Source organism: Typopeltis vanoorti, chromosome 6, assembly GCF_054136105.1.
Source record: "Typopeltis vanoorti isolate ZY-2024b chromosome 6, IOZ_Tvanoo_1.0, whole genome shotgun sequence".
Lineage (NCBI taxonomy): Eukaryota > Metazoa > Arthropoda > Arachnida > Uropygi > Thelyphonidae > Typopeltis > Typopeltis vanoorti.
The window spans coordinates 51,316,051-51,335,237 of NC_143554.1; the positions used below are offsets into that span (position 1 = coordinate 51,316,051).

Below are 19,187 nucleotides of genomic sequence, written 5' to 3' on the forward strand. Positions count from 1 at the left end.
TGTCTAAATATATGAGGAACCTTTATCTGGTTTCTTTAAACTAAATGTGAGTTAGTCAGTCTCACATGGAGGAGGAAGGTTTTTTCCTCCTAGAAAAGTGGGTTTTTTCATCCCTCAAAACAGGCAAACTTGAACACACACACACACACACATCACTGGTCCTCTATGTCAGTGCTTCCCAACTTCTGGATGTCAGGGGCCCCCCTTTGGAAAAATTAAAATATTTCATGGTCCCCCTCAAAAAAAAATCGTAATATAGACACAAATCTCAACTCAACATCACCAGAGTTAAAGATCGGTACTATCAATGTAAGAAGCCTGAATGGCAAAGAAATGGAGCTAGCTGAGGAATTAGATAAGTACCAGATCGACATAACAGGGGTGACTGAAACAAAAAAGACCAAAACTGGTGAGATCTTTCTGAGCAATAAATACAAAATGTTATATTCAGGCAATGACAATCAAGGAAAAGAAGGAGTAGCCATAGTATTCAACACAAAATACGAGGCTAATCTTCTTGAATGGCAGTCAGTCTCAAGTAGAGTAATGTGGGCAAATATGAGAATGGGGAACTGGACAATGAGACTTATTTGTGCCTATGGTCCCACAGAAGGTTCTACTAAGGTAGAAGTGGAGGAATTTTTTGAGGCTTTAGAAAAAGCAACTGACACAATGAAAAAGGAAAAGTTGGTCCTTGTTGGGGATCTAAATAGCAGAGTAGGAAATGACTGTGAGACATACAAAAATATTTTGGGAAAATTTGGAGAAAAGAGCAAAGCTAATAATAATGGCAAATATCTGTTGGATTTCTGCTCAGGACATGGACTGGTTATTACTAACACCATGTTCCAACATAAAAATGTGCACAAATTCACATGGAGAGAAGAGGCTAGGAATAAGAAAAGTCTCATTGACTATGTTATTGTTGATAGTGATGTTTTCTCCCTGGTGCAGAACACCAGAGTGTACAGAGGATTGGAAATTGGAAGTGATCACTATTTAGTCTTGAGCAGGATAAAATTGAATTTCATATTGAAAAGAATAACATGTAAGAAAGTTTTAAAGCGAATAAAAGTTGAGCAGCTCTCAGATGTGAACTGTAGACTAAAATACAGAAAGATTATTGAAAAGAAAATGAAAGAGTTTGAGAACAGGAATCAAACCTTGGAGATTCAGTGGCAAACTCTGAAGAAAACCCTGATTGATTCAGCCAGAAAAGCATGTGGTGAGGTTGTGTGCAAGGATAAAAAAATCAAAACTCCCTGGTGGACAACAGGAAGTTAAAGAGGCAGTGAAGGAAAAGAAGAAAGCATATCAAAAGTTGATGGCAAATAAGTCAGCTTTTACTCTTACAGAATACAGAGACAAATGTAAGAAAGCTAAACAGTGTGTAAAACTAGCTAAACAAAAGTCAATGGGAGGACTTTGGCAAGAATATAGAAAATAAATATCAAAAAGGTGGCAAAATATTCTGGAGGTTGTTGAAGAAGCTTAGGAATGGAGGAAAGAGTGCTGTAAAAGGAGTTAGAGATGATAAAGGTGACATGAAAACAGGAGAAAATTAAATGAAACAAGCAGTGATGACAGCACAGTGGTAAAAAACACTGACCAGACATGCAGTCAGGAACACATATGCATACTCGAAGTAGAAAAAGCCAGCAAAGGCTTGAAATGTGGAAAGGCAGCAGGAGTAGATGATATTCGATCAGAAATGCTGATGTATGGTGGTATAAAACTCTTACAGTGGCTGCACTGCATAGTTCAGAAAGCCTGGACAGAGGGACGAATTCCCGATGATTGGAGTAGAGCTCTCATAGTACCCATATATAAAAAGGGAAATAAAACTGCATATGAGAATTACAGAGGTATTTCCCTACTGAGTGTTCCTGGCAAGATCTATGCAAGTATACTTGAGAAACGGTTGAGAAGAATTGTGGAAGAAAAGCTTGGTGAAGAACAAGCTGGATTCAGGCCAAATAGAGGCTGTCAGGATCAGATCTTCACTTTACGACAAACAATCGAGAAAGCATGGGAATATAACAAAGATCTGTATTTAAGTTTTGTCGATTTGGAAAAGGCATATGACAAGGTGCCAAGAGAGAAGCTATTCAATATGCTACAGTTATATAGTGTCAATGGGGCATTATATCAAGCAATACTTAGTCTTTATTTGAGTTGTAAGTCAGCAGTTAGAATTAAAGGAAGTACAGGAAGATGGTTTAATGTTAAATCTGGTGTGAGACAAGGATGTACATTATCCCCTCTGTTATTCATTATCTATATGGATCACATTATGAAGGAAAGTGGTATTAAACCTGATATCAAAATTGGAGATGTTAATGTCAGCTCTTTGCTTTATGCGGATGATGTTATACTTCTAAATAAATCCACTACAAGTCTGCAAGATTCTCTGACTAAATTGAATAGCTGTTGTAATGGGTATGGTATGAAGTTCAGCAATAAAAAGACAAAGACAATGAAAATAGGCAGAATCATTGAAAATGTCAAATGTGTTGTGAATGGAGAACCTGTGGAACAAGTAAAACATTTCAGCTACTTAGGCACGATTTTTACTGAAGATGGTAAATTAAATATAGAAATAGACAACAGAATCAGCAAAGCTGGTATGGTGGGATGTCAATTGAATAAATTCATATGGAATAAGAGAGAAATTAGTCAGAACACTAAATTAGCTGTATACAAGACAGTGTTCGAACCAGTTTTAACTTATGGATCTGAGAGCTGGGTCAGAAGTAAAACACTTGACCAAAGACTAGAGACCGCAGATATGAGAGTCCTGAGAAAGATTAGAGGCGTGAACAGATGGCATCAATGGCAATATCATATTAAAAACGATGATATTAGGAAAGAACTTGACATTGTCAGCATCCAGGAATGCATTAGCAGAGCTAATCTCAGGTGGTATGGTTGCTTAAATAGAATGGGAGAGGAAAGATAAGCAAAACAAGTGTTCTCTGCCAGGTTGGCAGGAAAACGACCCAGGGGAAGACCAAGATATAGGTGGATTGATATGGTACAAAGTGGCTTAGACGATAGAAATATAAGATCTGATAATGTTGGAGTCTTGACAAGTAACAGACTGATTTGGAGGAAAATTGTAGATAGCAAGTTAGTAATGATGTAATTTGTCATGTAGTACTTTCATATCCTGTACACCCCTTGAGGGTACATGGCAGGAATTTGATGATGATGATTGTACTTATATTCAATACAAAACATACATAGCGAAAATCGCAAAAATCAAATGCAAATATTACGTTTTTAGCATCTTACATGGCACATTATCTCATATTTTTATATAGATAGATATATTGTTATTGTACATTTGCAGTACAAGAACATGAAATGTAAAACAATTAGTAATAAAGAAAGAATTAAAAACATAAAAGAAGCTTAATAACAATTTAATGTGATGGATGTGTTTCAATACTGTTATACCAATATCAGGTGAAATATTTGAAACTGCAATTCTTAGATTTCTGCTTTGAAATGAAACATATGAAGAAGCATATATTTACTAATATTCATTAAGCGCTGAAATACGCTGTAAGCAAAATTTGCGAACCCACACCAATGTGCGATTTTTTTCATTAAAATATAAAAAATAAATAATAAATAATAAAAATTAAATACGTTTCTTTTAAGATAAAAAAAATCTACTTAGTCTTAAAAGATTTTTAATTTGTTTTCATTATTTCACCCCCCCACCCTTCAACAAAACCTACAGCCCCCAGTTCGGGAAGCGCTGCTCTATGGTATACTGACAGATTAACTCTACACCACTTTTATTCAAATAGTGATGTGTAAATAAATTATCCCAGTGTAAATTATCCAACAGGATGAATTGTCAAATTATGCAGGTTTTTATTATTTTCCCATTTCTTTAAATTTTTGTTTGGACTCAACAGTCACAACCTCAGCAATCACACAGGAAGTGGTGCTTTCAAAGTGATTTGGCCATTTACAGTTAATATAACCAGGACCTATACACTAATGGATGCTAAACTAAAGGAATTCTTAGAATGCCTGAAGTGAGCATATTATGAAATGTTATGCCATCAACTCCCACTACAGGGAATTAACAGAGACAAATTAATGGATGGTTAACTGTAGTGAATTTTCTATTGCAGTATAACCTACAATAAGATATTGCTGACATGAAGCTTTGCAGGGACTTTTGTAGTCTGTTATAAGGAGTAGGTTGATTAGAAATTATGTTTGGTAACTGATTAACTAGTAACTTAAATTTTTTTTTTTCGTGTTTCATCACCATTAACAAATAAGGAATGAATGATACCATACAATATGATACTTACTCTTCTGTACACTTTATAAAACCTCCTTTACCATCTGGTCCACAATTTCCATTAAGACTTCCTTGATTATTAAATTGTTCAAAACATGCTGGATCTGATGATACTGCACCTATAACAATTAACACAGAAGAAATTCTGAGTCACCAGTATATTTTTCAATTAAATGTAAATATCTTAAAATCTCCTTAGTCAGAATGGAGGTTCAAACCAAAAAGTGTTAAATTTCAAAATAATAAGATTATATATATTTTTTAAAATTCTTATTATATTATTATTATTAATAAAATTATCAACCTTATATTTTGTTTCTGTGGAAACAAAATAAAGGTTGATAATTTTTTTTTATTAATAATTATAATATAACGTAATAATTCAAGACTGGAGTAGAAATAGAGAATGGAGATGAAGGAGTAAATGATAAAGATATATAAATGAGTATGAAAGAAGTGGTTGAAGGTAATGGTATGGTAGCGTGTAAGAAATTTTGACCAACTGACTATAATATATAACAGGCATGAAAGACAATGAGAAAGAGAGTGTAAATGACAAGGTAGAGAGCGACATTTTAGCAAAGAAGGTGCATAAAGTTTGTTCTTTTGAATTATGTTGGCAAGAAAGTAATTCAAGACATGAAAGACAAAATCTATCAAGATAAGGAAAGAGAGGAAGTGAATGTGGTGTGAAATGAGAAGAATTATAGATATGAATGGAAGAGTGAGGAAAACTGAAATAAAAGATAACCATGTGTAAAAGGTCATGAAAAATTCAAGAGTGACTCTGTATGAATGTTCAATTATTAGAGGTGTGACAAATGAGAAGGTACATAAGGTTTGTTTTTCTGGACCCAGAATGAGCAGAGTGATTGAAGCATGGATATGAGGAGTAGGTGAGCAAACGAGTTGGTAGTGACAGTAGGAACAAATGCTTTTGTTGGTAATAAGGAGAATGCAAAAATGGATATCAGTAGATTGTTGAGGAGAGTAAAAGATAACAGTGTGTGTGGCAGGAAAAGTAGTCAGTGTGTTGCCCATGTATATGACAGTGATGAACTGGGAAGCTATGTGAGGAGTGCATTTTGTGAGCATGTGAAAGAATTTGAGGAATGGACAGAGCTGTATAAGAGACACACACACACAGCACTTAAGTGACTCTGTGTGAGCTGCCTGGAGAGATTGATGCTGGAAGATAGAGAGAGAGTAATGACTTCAGTAAATGTGAGAAATGATGTGAAAGAGCAGGAAAGCAGGATAGGAGAGCATGTGAATGGAGAGTGAGTGGCATGAGTGGAGGAAGAATGAACACAACAAAGAAACAGAAGGGGGTCAGGGTAGACAGAGACACAGTGAGAGAAGTGTGGATGTGTGAGTAAAGAAGAAACAAGTGAAATAGCCAAGAATCTGGGGAAAACATTTAGGTTGGGGGGGGGTTCACAATTAGAGAGAGAGAGAGAGAAAAATGGCTGCGGAGGGAAGGGGAGTTACAGCCAAAAATCAGTTTCAGTCAGACTTGTTATAGAACCATAACTGAGCTATTATGCTTCTTTATAAATGCTGGTTACATAAGGAGAACGAAATTGTCATGCTGATTGAGTTCATTCAACCAAAAATTGCAGGAATATGTGAGATTTGGTTGGATGAGGGTGAACAGATATGGAGGGATATGACAGGTTTCATGAAGATAGGGTAGAAATGGAGGAGTGATATCGATGGTAGCAGAGAGTTATGCCCATTCAAGAAGGAAATGCACATAGTGACATGGTTTTGAGGCAGTACAGTGTGATTTAGAGGTGACAGGATGAAATATTTAGTTGGGTGTTACTATGTACCTGGTCATGTCGAAAGAAATGTATAGGCAAATTAGTCTGGCAGATAGTAAGGGTGATAAGTATGAGTGATTTTAATTATGGTAATATAGATTGAAATGAAGACACAGCATCTTGGGGAGAAGAAATGAATTTGTGTTTTTGAGAGACATCTACTTTAAGCAGAATGTAACAGAGTGCATGCAATGATTTTATTCGATGATGTGAAGAGTTGGATTTGATTATATCATTAGAGGACATTATTATAAATATGCTGTCAAATCTTATTCCCATTAGTAACAGTAACCACGAAGTGATCACTTGGATGGTAAACAGCTTTAGGAGGACTTCTGAGAGGTAGTCTATAAGGCTGGTGATCATGATAAACTAAGGAGATGGCTGACAGCTATATCATGGAATGAGGAATTGGATGGGAAAGAGATCAGTGCTGCAATGAAGCTGTGGCATGCAGTCTGGAAGAAAAAGATATTATGGAGACAGCACGAGTGAAAATAATCAGTTGCATGAGGAGCACAAGAGTAGGTGAGAAAGGTGATGTGTTGCATGGTAAGAATAAAAAAAAAAGTGCAGTATGAGAAGCAGTTAATTAATGATGCCAAAAAAGTAAAAAATAAATAAAATAAATAATTAAAAAACTGTTGGTCTGGAATTGCAGTAAAAGTACTGAAGAGGTTAGTAAGAATCAAGATTCTGAATTAAGCGACACTTAGAATGACTGCCGTTGTCATTCAGAATGTTGCTGACAACAGCAGCATTCTCTTCAATGAACATATGGATTAGCTAAAGGAAGACAGTATTTTATCAATCTGCTTAGTTATTATAAAGGTAAAATATTAGACAGGGGAGATGCGCGCGCGCGCACACACACACACACACACACACACACACACACACACACACACACACACACACACACACACACACAGTTGTATATTTAGATTTTGCAAAAACCTTTGGTAGATTACCACATGACAAGCTGATTACTGTGCTGGATTAGAGACTAGCTGTTAGACAGGTATCCACAAGTTGTGTACAAGGGCATGATATTCCAAAAAAGGAAAATCACTAGTGGTGTGCCACAAGGGTTAATTTTGGGACATTTCTATTTGACTTGTATGTTAATGATGTTGGAAAAGGTTTGGATTGTGACATGCAGTTGTTTGCAGATGATCAAAGTTGGGAAGAACTATGAGAAGGAGAACAGATAGTTTTACAAGGGAACTTGAATAAAATGAGTAAAAAGAAAAGTCAATGGAGTTGCCATTTCAATGCTGCATGGGAAGAAATCGTGCAAACTTTAAGAATGGTAGGGATATCTTAGAGGAGGTGGAAGAGTTGAGGGATCTGGGGATATGGTAGATCAGGAAATTTCATTAAAATTGGGAGGACAGCACAGTGAATTATGGCAATGATGTGAAGGATACTGATATGTAGAAGTAGGATGTTATAATTTCATTGTATAAGGCTTTGATCAGATCACATAGATTATATGTGGATAACTGCACAGAAATTATTGCAAAAGGATGAAGAGATGTTGAAGAGGGTAGAGAGATGACTGGTTAAGATGGTTTCTAGTTTTCGTAATGTTGAGTAATGAAGAAAGACTGAGGGAATGCAAATTGCAGAGTATAGTGGGTTGGAGTGGAGGGAAAAAGATTGAGACATAAGTTGGTAAGGGATTTTTACCAGATTAATGTGAATGAGATTATTATTATTATTAACATTTGACCTCCATGGCACCAGAGACTAACTGTGGAAGGTACACACTATTGCATACAATGCTCATCCAGCCATGTTTTAAACTGATTCGATGTATCTACACCCACAACACACTCAGGCAATGCATTCTACTCACCAACCACTCTCAATACAAATAACCTACTGCTCACACCTTCCTTATACAGTTTCCAGCAATGGTCTCTTGTTCATACAGATATTTTTCCTACAATGGATGAAGACAGTGGTAAAACAAGAAGATATCTTTAGAAGCTCTATAAAGAAGGTGTGAGTGGGGATGGAGGTTGATGAGCAGGTTTTCTGCCTGGAGATTGGCAGGTAATTGGAAATGCACTGCCTGAATGTGGTGAGTGCAGAGACTATGAATGCATTAATAAGATGTAATAATAATAAGTAGTAATGCATATCACTTTACTATAACATTTAGTAGAGTATACTTTTTTTATTTTAAACAGATATGATATGCATCAGGGTAAGGATATTACCTCCAGTGAGACTTGTGACATTATGGGAATCTAAAAATATTTTTATTTATTAAATGATAAGTTATGAATTTAAAAATCTATCATACTTTGCCTTGAACTCATCCACAGTCATGCACCCACAACAGACTCTGGAAACTTATTCCACTCATTTACCACTCTCCAAGTAAAAAACCTAGCTCTAACACCCTTGCTAACCACACTCTTGCCCAGTTTCCATGGATGGTCCCTAGTCCTCCCACCACCAGTCCTGTTCACAAAAATATCCTCTGAATTAATCTTATAGAAACCCTTCAGTAATTTGAATGTCTCAATCATATCACCCCTTTTCCGTCTATCAACCAATTTCTGCAACCCACAAATCTTCAATCTATTCTCATAAGGTTTATTCCATAGACCTGCTACCATCTTGGTCACTCACCTCTGGATCCTCTCCTTCTCCTGCCCATCAAGAAGAAACCCTGGTGCCCAAATCTGGACACAGTAGTCAAGATGGGGTCTTATCATGGCTCGATACAGAGGAACAATAACTTGTCTCTGCTTGTCAAAGTATTATTCAGTAACCAAGTGATTTGATGAGCTGATTTAGTCACTTTTGCAATGTGCCCCCCCTAAACTTCAACTTCCTATCCACCAACAGTCCCAAATCCCTGGCCTCGTCAATCTCCTGGAGTACAGTTCCACCAATGTGGTATACTGCTGCTAATCTTTTCACCCCAAAAATACATAACCTTACATTTTGCCACATTAAACTGACATCCATTCTCCTTAGCCCAGTCTTCCAATCTATCCAAATCATCCTGCAAAATTTTTCATCAGCAGCAAACAAATGGACAGTTCCTCTCAGATCCTTTCCTATATTGTTAATGAACAAATTAAATAGTAGTGTTCAAAGAACAGAACCCTGAGGCACACCACTAGTCACAAGCCGTCTTTTGGACTCTACTCCTGAATATACTACTCTCTGATATCTTTCCATCGACCACCCTCCTATCCATCTCACCAACCCTATATCCATCCCCATATGCTGCAGTTTACTGTTTAGAATTCCATGTGGTATCCTGTCAAAGGCCATAGCAAGGTCCAGCAGTATCACTGTAAACCCATTACCCTTATCCAGTTCAGCTCTCACTGTGTTATAAAACGTGAGCAAATTACTGAGGCATTATCCACCCTTCACAAAACCATGCTGTACCCCATACAGTATTCCATTTTCATCTATCCATTCCTGTATTTTTTTCTTGACTACTTTCTCCAAGACCTTGACAACGACTCCTGATATGCTGATTGGTCGGTAATTTGCAACAGCAGTCTTGGAACCTCCTTTATGCAGTGGAACTATTTTCCCCTCTTTCCACCCCTTCGGGACTAACCCAGACCCGAGCCTCAAATTAAACAAAATGGTCAAGGGCACTGACAATTCTTTAGCTGCTTCACGTACGACCCGAGCTGGTATACAATTAAATCCCACAGATGTATTCACATTAAAGTTTTGTAATAGACTATTCACCTCCACTTCATTCACCAATTCCCATATAAGCTATTTGTTCTTTCATTCCTGCAATATCACCGCCTGGATGATATACTCTTGCAAAGTGCTCGCTCAGTAATTCCACAATATCAAATGATTCAGTTACCTCCCTACCATTGGCATTCCTTCAAATTATTCTGCTGTATACATTTTTTCTTTTACTTGTAGCATATCGAAAAAACTGTTTGGGATTTTCTTTAGCTTGCATGGCTAATTCTCTTTCATAATCCGCTTTTTGCTTTTCTTACCACACTCATTACCTTCTGGCCTATGCTTTATACCGTTCGTGTGCCTGCAGGTATCTTTCTCCTTAAATTCCCTCTACAGTTGTTTCTTTTTTTTTTGCAGCTCAACCAAACATATACCAAACATTAATATTATTGCTAATGCTGAAAAGGAACTAAACACAAGGAACATGTTAATGATCTCAGATTGAAAACTGCTACAATACTTGTAAATGCTACCATTCCAAAAGAAATAATAAGTGATGGAAAATACCACAATCAATCAACTCATTAACAGTGTTATTATTTTGAAAGCAAGAAACAAAATGACTTTCTCCTCTTAAAAATAAACAATTATAAAACATCATGGCTTTACTCTCTGATTTCTCCATTTATTCAGTGTTTGAGATGCACATAGTTAAAATCATTAAAAAATATAAATGGGCTTATAAATCATATGCCTCATTAATTTGAAGACATAAAAACAGTTTGAATCTCACAGTCCTTCTACTCCATATCTGTGTGGTTTGTTAAGATCCACAAGTTAGCAACAAACAGATTTGTTCTGAGATTAGTTTTACTACTCATGTAATTAGATTTATTCTAAAAAAAAACAAAAAACATTTCATACATGCAGATGCCCACATCAGAAATTTGGAAAAAAATAGAAGAAATAAATAGAAAGTTGGAAATAAATCTCTTCTTCGGATACCTTGTCCAGATATCATTAATCGCAAATGTTCCAAAATGTTTCATTTGCATCAAAAATCTATTTTCATTGAACAAAGATGAAATTTTATAGACACTGCCTTTATTATTATTATATTATAATACAATTATATTAAAAATCCTATTAAATTTTTTTACATAATTCATTTAATTTCAATATACCATAATAATATGCATAATATTTTGCCACATGCTGTATATGTCAACAGATAAATGCATAATGGTACTTAAAATCGGCCATTATGTTGATACCAAATGCTGCTGAGAAATGCATAGCCTGCCTTTCTACTGGAGTGAAGTGTAGTGAAGTGCACCATATAAGGTTAGTCACAATTAACCAAAATATATTTATGAGAATAATATTAAAGCTGGAAAACTGTAAACTACACCAAGTGTTGCTATTTTTTTATGTATTTTCATGTGTTTTTAAAATTATATGTGAAGAAATAGGCTGCAAACATATGTAACTTTTATTTCCTACTGAAGTTCTCTAGCTATCTCATGGAAAAGATTTTACCCAATTTAAGTTGCGAGATGAGATCAAAATTTACCTCCATAAATTGTGAAAGTCAACTATTTCACTTCTCCAATCACATGCATGATTTCCTTTGATTTGTTCAACTAGTCTATCTGGACAATATTTTCTTTATATTGAATGGTTTGAATCTGCAGTGTGGAAAGAGGAGTTGAGTGGGAAGGATGTAGATGCTATGTGGGCACTGATCAAGAACTATTTAATAGCAGCAATGTATGAGTGCATTCCAAAGGCAAAAAGGCTAAATCTGAAAGAAAAAGACACTGTGGTGGCAACACAGGATGAATGTTAGTAATGATCAATTGAAAGTACAAAGAAAATCAATGAACAGCACAAAGAGCAGGCCAGAAAGGTAACTCGGTAAAGACAGCAAAAGTGCAGAATGAGAATAAATTACCTAAGCAAGCTAAGAAAAATCCCAGTGAGTTCTTTCGATTTGTGGCAAGTAGAAGGAAAGAGGACTAGGAGGATAATGTAAGTTAATGACACTGACAGAGGAGTTGAGTGGGAAGGACTGGTAACCAATGCAGAAGATATAGTTCAATTATTCAGTGATCAGCTTATTAGTGTAATTCATCTTCATGAAGGCAACAGCAGGAGAAGTGGAGCACAGAAGGTATCGCAGAGTAGGGACTAATGGTGAATGAGTAGGATGTATTGAGGAATTAAGTAAACTTGATGATAATAAGGCAATAGGATTCAACAGTATATCGGCATGTGTCTTGGGGGAATGCCCTATGGAATTAATGGCACCTTTGGTGTAACTATTTCACATGAATCTTGAACCTTTTAATGAATCTTGAAGGAATGGAAGGTGGGCAAAATTGTTCCACTTCACAAGGGGGGGGGGGGATAAGACTAAAGTTGCAAATTATAGTCCAATCTGTGTGTCTGGGGTTGTTGTTGAAGTATTAGAGAAGTTGGTGAGGACTAGATTCAAAAGTGGGTTGATAATAGCAGCATTCTTTATGATGGTCAACATGGGTCTGTTAGGGAAAATTCATATTTCAACAAATTGCTTACGTATTAAAATGTAAGCAAATTATGACAAATTCACTCAATGAAGGAGATGCATATACAGTGGTGTACTTGGATTCTTCAAAGGTCTTTGATAGAATGTCACATGACAAGCTATTTGACAGTCTGATTGACTGACAGTCTGTTAGACAGGTATTAGCAGGTTTTATATGGAGGAGTGATATTGCAAAAGAGGAAGATCATCTGTTGAGTGCCACAGGGATCGGAATTTGAACCATTATTGCTTAACTTGTATGTTAAAGACATTGGGACTAGCTTAACTGGAGATGAGCTGACAATGGCACAAGGTTAAGATATAAGGAGAAAAAAGGTGGCAGTGGTTTTGAAGCAGTATGGTGTGAAGTGGAGACTGAAAGAATGAAATATTTGGTGGGACGATGTTACAGGGCAGGGAATGTAGAAGGTGGAGAGGCAACTTTGGATTAGTGAGCAAGCAAGGGTTGATTATTATAGGTGATTTCAACAATTCTCAGGTTCTTAAGGAACAACAATCTTAGACAGTACATAACAGAGGACATGACTGAAGTGTCTAATCTTCCCCCGGTTGGAGAGAGAGTGACCATGAATTGATCACATATGTCACATGAGAAGTTCCATAAAAAAAGAATACAAACTAAAAAATGCTGGTTATTATGCAAAGCTAAGGACACAACTTGGAGCTATAGCATGGAAACAGGAGTTGAGTGGGAAGTATACAGATGCTGTGGGCATTGATCAAGAACTATTTAACAGCAGCAATGATGAAAAGACTAAACAAGGTAGGAGTAAAATGGATGAAGAGATTAACTGTGAAATCAGGAAGAATAAGGCACTGTGGAGGCAACGTAAGATGAATGTTGGTAATGATCAGCTACATAAAAGTACAAAGAGCAGGCCAGGAAGGTAACTTGGTTGGTAAAGGCAGCAAAAGCGCAGAAATGAGAAGAAATTAGGCAACGAAGCTAAGAAAAATCCTCATGCATTCTTTCAATATGTGGCAAGTAAAAGGAAAAATAATTATAGGAGGATGATGCTAGTTGATGACACTGGCAGAACAATAACCAATGTGGAGGATATAGTTGAATTATTCAATGATCGGTTTATCAGTGTATTTAATCCTCATAAAGGAAACATCAGGAGAAGCTGGAGTGTAGAATGTATAGTGGAGGATGGACTGATGGTGAATGAACAGGAAGTATTTGAGGAATTACATAAACTTGATGTTAATAAGGCAGAAGGATTTGATTGTATATCACCATGGTCTTGAGGGAATGCCCTATGGAATTAATGGAACCTTTCGAGAAACTATTTAACATCAGTCTTGCAACAAGGTGACTCCCAAAGGAAAGGAAGGCGGGAAAAATTATTTAACTTCATAAAGGGAAAGGGGATAACACTAAAGCTACAAATTATAGGCCAATCTGTGTATGTGTCTCTGGGGTTGTTGTTAAGGTATTAGAAGTTGAGGACTAGGATTCAGAAGTGGATTGATAATAGCAGTATTCTTTGATGGTCAGCATGGGTTTGTTGGGGGGGGGGGAGGTCATGTTTCAGCAATCTACTTATGTATTACAACAAGGTGACAAACTCACTTGATAAAGAAGATGCATATACAGTGGTGTAATTTGGATTTTTCAAAGGCCTTTAACAGACGGCAACATGACGAGCTTGTAGCTAAATTGATCACTAGTAGATGCCACAGGTATCTGTTTTGGAACCATTATCGTTTAACTTGTATGTTAATGACATTGGGACTGGCTTATGTAAAGCTGTGGGACTGGATGGTATTTCAACCATGGGTTTTGAGAGAGAGAATGCCAAAGAGCTGACAGCCCCATTGACCTAGCTTTTCAATGAAAGTCTGGCTATGGGAAAGATACGTCAGGCAATGATAATCAAGGAAAAGAAGGAGTAGCCATAGTATTCAACACAAAATACGAGGCTAATCTTCTTGAATGGCAGTCAGTCTCGAGTAGAGTAATGTGGGCAAATATGAGAATGGGGAACTGGACAATGAGACTTATTTGTGCCTATGGTCCCACAGAAGGTTCTACTAAGGTAGAAGTGGAGGAATTTTTTGAGGCTTTAGAAAAAGCAACTGACACAATGAAAAAGGAAAAGTTAGTCCTTGTTGGGGATCTAAATAGCAGAGTAGGAAATGATTGTGAGACATACAAAAATATTTTGGGAAAATTTGGAGAAAAGAGCAAAACTAATAATAATGGCAAATATCTGTTGGATTTCTGCTCAGGACATGGACTAGTTATTACTAACACCATGTTACAACATAAAAATGTGCACAAATTCACATGGAGAGAAGAGGCTAAGAATAAGAAAAGTCTCATTGACTATATTATTGTTGATAGTGATGTTTTCTCCCTTGTGCAGGACACCAGAGTGTACAGAGGATTTGAAATTGGAAGTGATCACTATTTAGTCTTGAGCAGGATAAAATTGAATTTCATATTGAAAAGAATAACATGTAAGAAAGTTTTAAAGCGAATAAAAGTTGAGCAGCTCTCAGATGTGAACTGTAGGCTAAAATACACAAAGATTATTGAAGAAAAAATGAAAGAGTTTGAGAACAGGAATCAAACCTTGGAGATTCAGTGGCAAACTCTGAAGAAAACATTGATTGATTCTGCCAGAGAGGCATGTGGTAAGGTTGTGTGCAAGGATAAAAAAATCAGAACTCCCTGGTGGACACAGGAAGTTAAAGAGGCAGTGAAGGAAAAGAAGAAAGCATACCAAACGTTCCTGTCATATAAGTCAGCTTGTGCTCTTAGAGAATATAGAGACAAATGCAAGAATGCTAAACACTCTGTAAAACTAGCTAAACAAAAGTCATGGAAAGACTTTGGCAAGAATATAGAAAATAAATATCAAGAAGGTGGCAAAATATTCTGGAGGTTGTTGAAGAAGCTTAAGAATGGAGGAAAGAGTGCTGTAAAAGGAATTAGAGATGATAAAGGTGACATGAAAACGAGAGAAAAAGATATCCTTGAAGTATGGAGTAATTACTTTGAAAATCTGCTAAATGAAACAAGCAGTGATGACAGCACAGTGGTAAAAAACACTGACCAGGCATGCAGTCGAGAATACATATCCATACTAGAAGTAGAAAAAGCCATCAAAGGCTTGAAATGTGGAAAGGCAGCAGGAGTAGATGATATTCGACCAGAAATGCTGAAGTATGGTGGTATAAGAGTCTTACAGTGGCTGCACTGCATAGTTCAGAAAGCCTGGACAGAGGGACGAATTCCCGATGATTGGAGTAGAGCTCTCATAGTACCCATATATAAAAAGGGAAATAAAACTGCATATGAGAATTACAGAGGTATTTCCCTACTGAGTGTTCCTGGCAAGATCTATGCAAGTATACTTGAGAAACAGTTGAGAAGAATTGTGGAAGAAAAGCTTGCTGAAGAACAAGCTGGATTCAGGCCAAATAGAGGCTGTCAGCATCAGATCTTCACTTTACGACAAATAGTCGAGAAAGCATGGGAATATAACAAAGATCTGTATTTAAGTTTTGTCAATCTGGAAAAGGCATATGACAAGGTGCCAAGAGAGAAGCTATTCAATATGCTGCAGTTATATGGTGTCAATGGGACATTATATCAAGCAATACTTAGTTTTTATTTGAGCTGTAAGTCAGCAGTTAGAATTGAAGGAAGTACAGGAAGATGGTTTAATGTTAAATCTGGTGTGAGACAAGGATGTACATTGTCCCCTCTGTTATTCGTTATCTATATGGATCACATTATGAAGGAAAGTGGTATTAAACATGATATCAAAATTGGAGATGTTAATGTCAGCTCTTTGCTTTATGCGGATGATGTTATACTTCTAAATAAATCTGCTACAAATCTGCAAGATTCTCTGACTAAACTGAATAGCTGTTGTAATAGATATGGTATGCAGGTCAGCAATAAAAAGACAAAGACAATGAAAATAGGCAGAATCATTGAAAATGTCAACTGTGTTGTGAATGGAGAACCTGTGGAACAAGTAAAACATTTCAGCTATTTAGGCACGATTTTTACTGAAGACGGTAAATTAAATATTGAAATAGACAACAGAATCAGCAAAGCTGGTATGGTGGGAAGTCAATTGAATAAATTCATATGGAATAAGAGAGAAATTAGTCAGAACACTAAATTAGCTGTATACAAGACAGTGTTCAAACCAGTTTTAACTTATGGATCTGAGAGCTGGGTCAGAAGTAAAACACTTGATTATAGGCCTGAACAGATGGCATCAATGGCAATATCATATTAAAAACGAGGATATTAGGAAAGAACTTGACATTGTCAGCATCCAGGAATACGTTAACAGAGCTAATCTCAGGTGGTATGGTCACTTAAACAGAATGGGCGAGGAAAGATTAGCAAAACAAGTATTCTCTGCCAGGTTGGCAGCAAAACGACCCAGAGGAAGACCAAGATATAGGTAGATTGATACAGTACAAAGTGCTTTAGACGGTAGAAATATAAGATCTGATAATGTTTGAGTCTTGACAAGTAACAGACTGATTTGGAGGAAAATTGTAGATAGGAAATTAATAATGATGTAATTTTTTTCATGTAGTACTATCATATCCTGTACACCCCTTGAGGGTACATGGCAGGAATTTGATGATGATGATGATATATTTTTTACCCGAAAATATTATCTTTTTCCCAAAAATATTATCATCAGCCCCCAAAATATCATTGACATCTAAGAAATTTCCCAAAATATAGACATTTTTACCCCGCAAAAAAGAAGAACACAAAACATTTTCAAACTAATAGGAGGCTCTGTAAATTTTCGCAATGGTTATTAATGAGACTTTACATTTTTTTTTAGACGATATAAACATTTGATTTGTTAAAATAATATTTTAATTTCAGTTTAATTTTGTTTAAATGTTATATATTGTAAATATTAATATAATAAAAATATTCTTTATTTTTTTGAGTTGTCATAATCATTATACTATTATTTTGTCTTATAATGACTTAGAAAAAATTTAATTTTCATTATTAATTGTCCAGTTTATTTATACTCATTCTTTCACTCCCTTCGATTCTAATTAGTGCAGATTTTTTTTTTTTAAGTCAAAAAAATTTTTTTCCAGTCCACTTGAGATACACTTTTATGGCAAATGGCTTGTGGTCCAATTCAATTTTACACTCCTGCCTTACACCATATACTTTTAAAACTATTAGTGCCACTGTCCTCCAAATGCTCTGCTCTGAGAGGACATAAGTCATCACTTATCATAAGTAGTACTCTACCATCGTGTTTGCCTTTCCTATCATGTCAAAAAATGCTATACCCTGCTACTTCTATTCCTGTTAGCATATCATCTTCCATCAACCATGTCTCAGAGATCCCAATAATCTTCAAACAGGCAATGCTCTATCAGCACCACTAATTCATCTCCTTTATTCCAGAAGGCATTGTCACTGATTATACATCTATCATTATGCTCTCCAGACTCCAGTGGATTAAGCACTACACGATGTATTCCCCCTTCTTTCAAGTGCCTATTCCCACAAGATGCCCCTCCCCCCTGCTACCATCAACCCTGATAATTCTCTTTTACCTGCACTGACACACTGACTTGTTCAGAGAACAACATTCTCTCTAGAAGGAAATAAACACTCACTGTCATTCAAATGTCTCTGGTATACAGTTCCTTTCTATCCTCAAATGTCCTCTAAGCATTCACGTAATCCAAGCCTCTCCTTCAACACATTCCAGCTATTATACTATTCGTTACTAATGCTCTTCTCAGCAGCTCTGAATTATCATACCTGGGCAACACACTATCTTCTCTCTCTCGGTCTTATTCCATACAGTCTCAAGCAGCACGAACCTGAGATCTCTTGCCATCTGATTCATACTGCCTCTCAAGTCATTCATGCCCTCTATCACAATCATGTCGTCCACCCTTTCACCTCGCTTAATTGCCACTCACACTATCTGTCGTGATTCCAGGCAAACGCTCCTCTGGCATTCTATCTTGTACACCATGGATCATCAAGTCTCCATACATCACAACTCTTACTACTCTGTTTCTTCCTTGCTCACCTGCATCCCCCATCCTCTCTCCTCTAACACTTTCTTTCTTTGTTCCCCCACTTACCTGCTATCCTGTCATCTCTTCATCGCTTCCAGCACTGTCTCTCCTTTCTCATTTCCTCTCTTTTGCTGGTTCTCCTACCCTCTTTCTCCTATACATAAATGACCTACTCTCAGTCACCACTAATCCTATTCACAGCTTTGCTGATGACAGAACTCTTCATTCATCCTACTCATGTGACAAATCATGCAGTGCTCAAACATCCCAAGCTTAAGATCATCTTCAACCAGTGCCTTAAACATTGACTTTGATACCAATCTTTAATGGGACAAGGGCAATCTATCACCTTGAATACCAAAATCCAGTCTTGTCTTTTCTCTCACAAGAGAGAGAGATCTCAGCTTACCTACCCTTACATTCAGTACAAGCAAAGAGATCTAATCCAGATAGGATTAAGCCTCTTTGCTTGGATTAGCATTTAACCACTGACTCTCCTGGTATAAACACATCACATGAATATTTTCTTCTGCCTCTAGGCTTTCTTTTCTACACAAGATGCAATTTTTCACCCATCTAGCTACTAACCACCAAATGCCATCCTTAAAATACTGTTCACCTGTTTGGGGTGGTTAATATAAAACCTCTAAAAATGTTTTTGATGTTGTCCAGAGGAGAGCAGTTCAGCTCATAGATGATTCTT

At 36.5% G+C, this 19,187-nt stretch overlaps 1 protein-coding gene across 1 annotated transcript in view; it reads right to left on the reverse strand.

Annotated features, from left to right (window-relative positions):
- Positions 1-19,187, reverse strand: part of LOC150105449 (disintegrin and metalloproteinase domain-containing protein 11-like) — a 602,139-nt gene that overhangs the window by 236,073 nt on the left and 346,879 nt on the right. Inside the window, exon 20 of the mRNA XM_090393967.1 lies at positions 4,338-4,446. Coding sequence (XP_090250093.1) covers positions 4,338-4,446 — 109 coding nt within the window. The remainder of the gene's footprint in view (positions 1-4,337; positions 4,447-19,187) is intronic.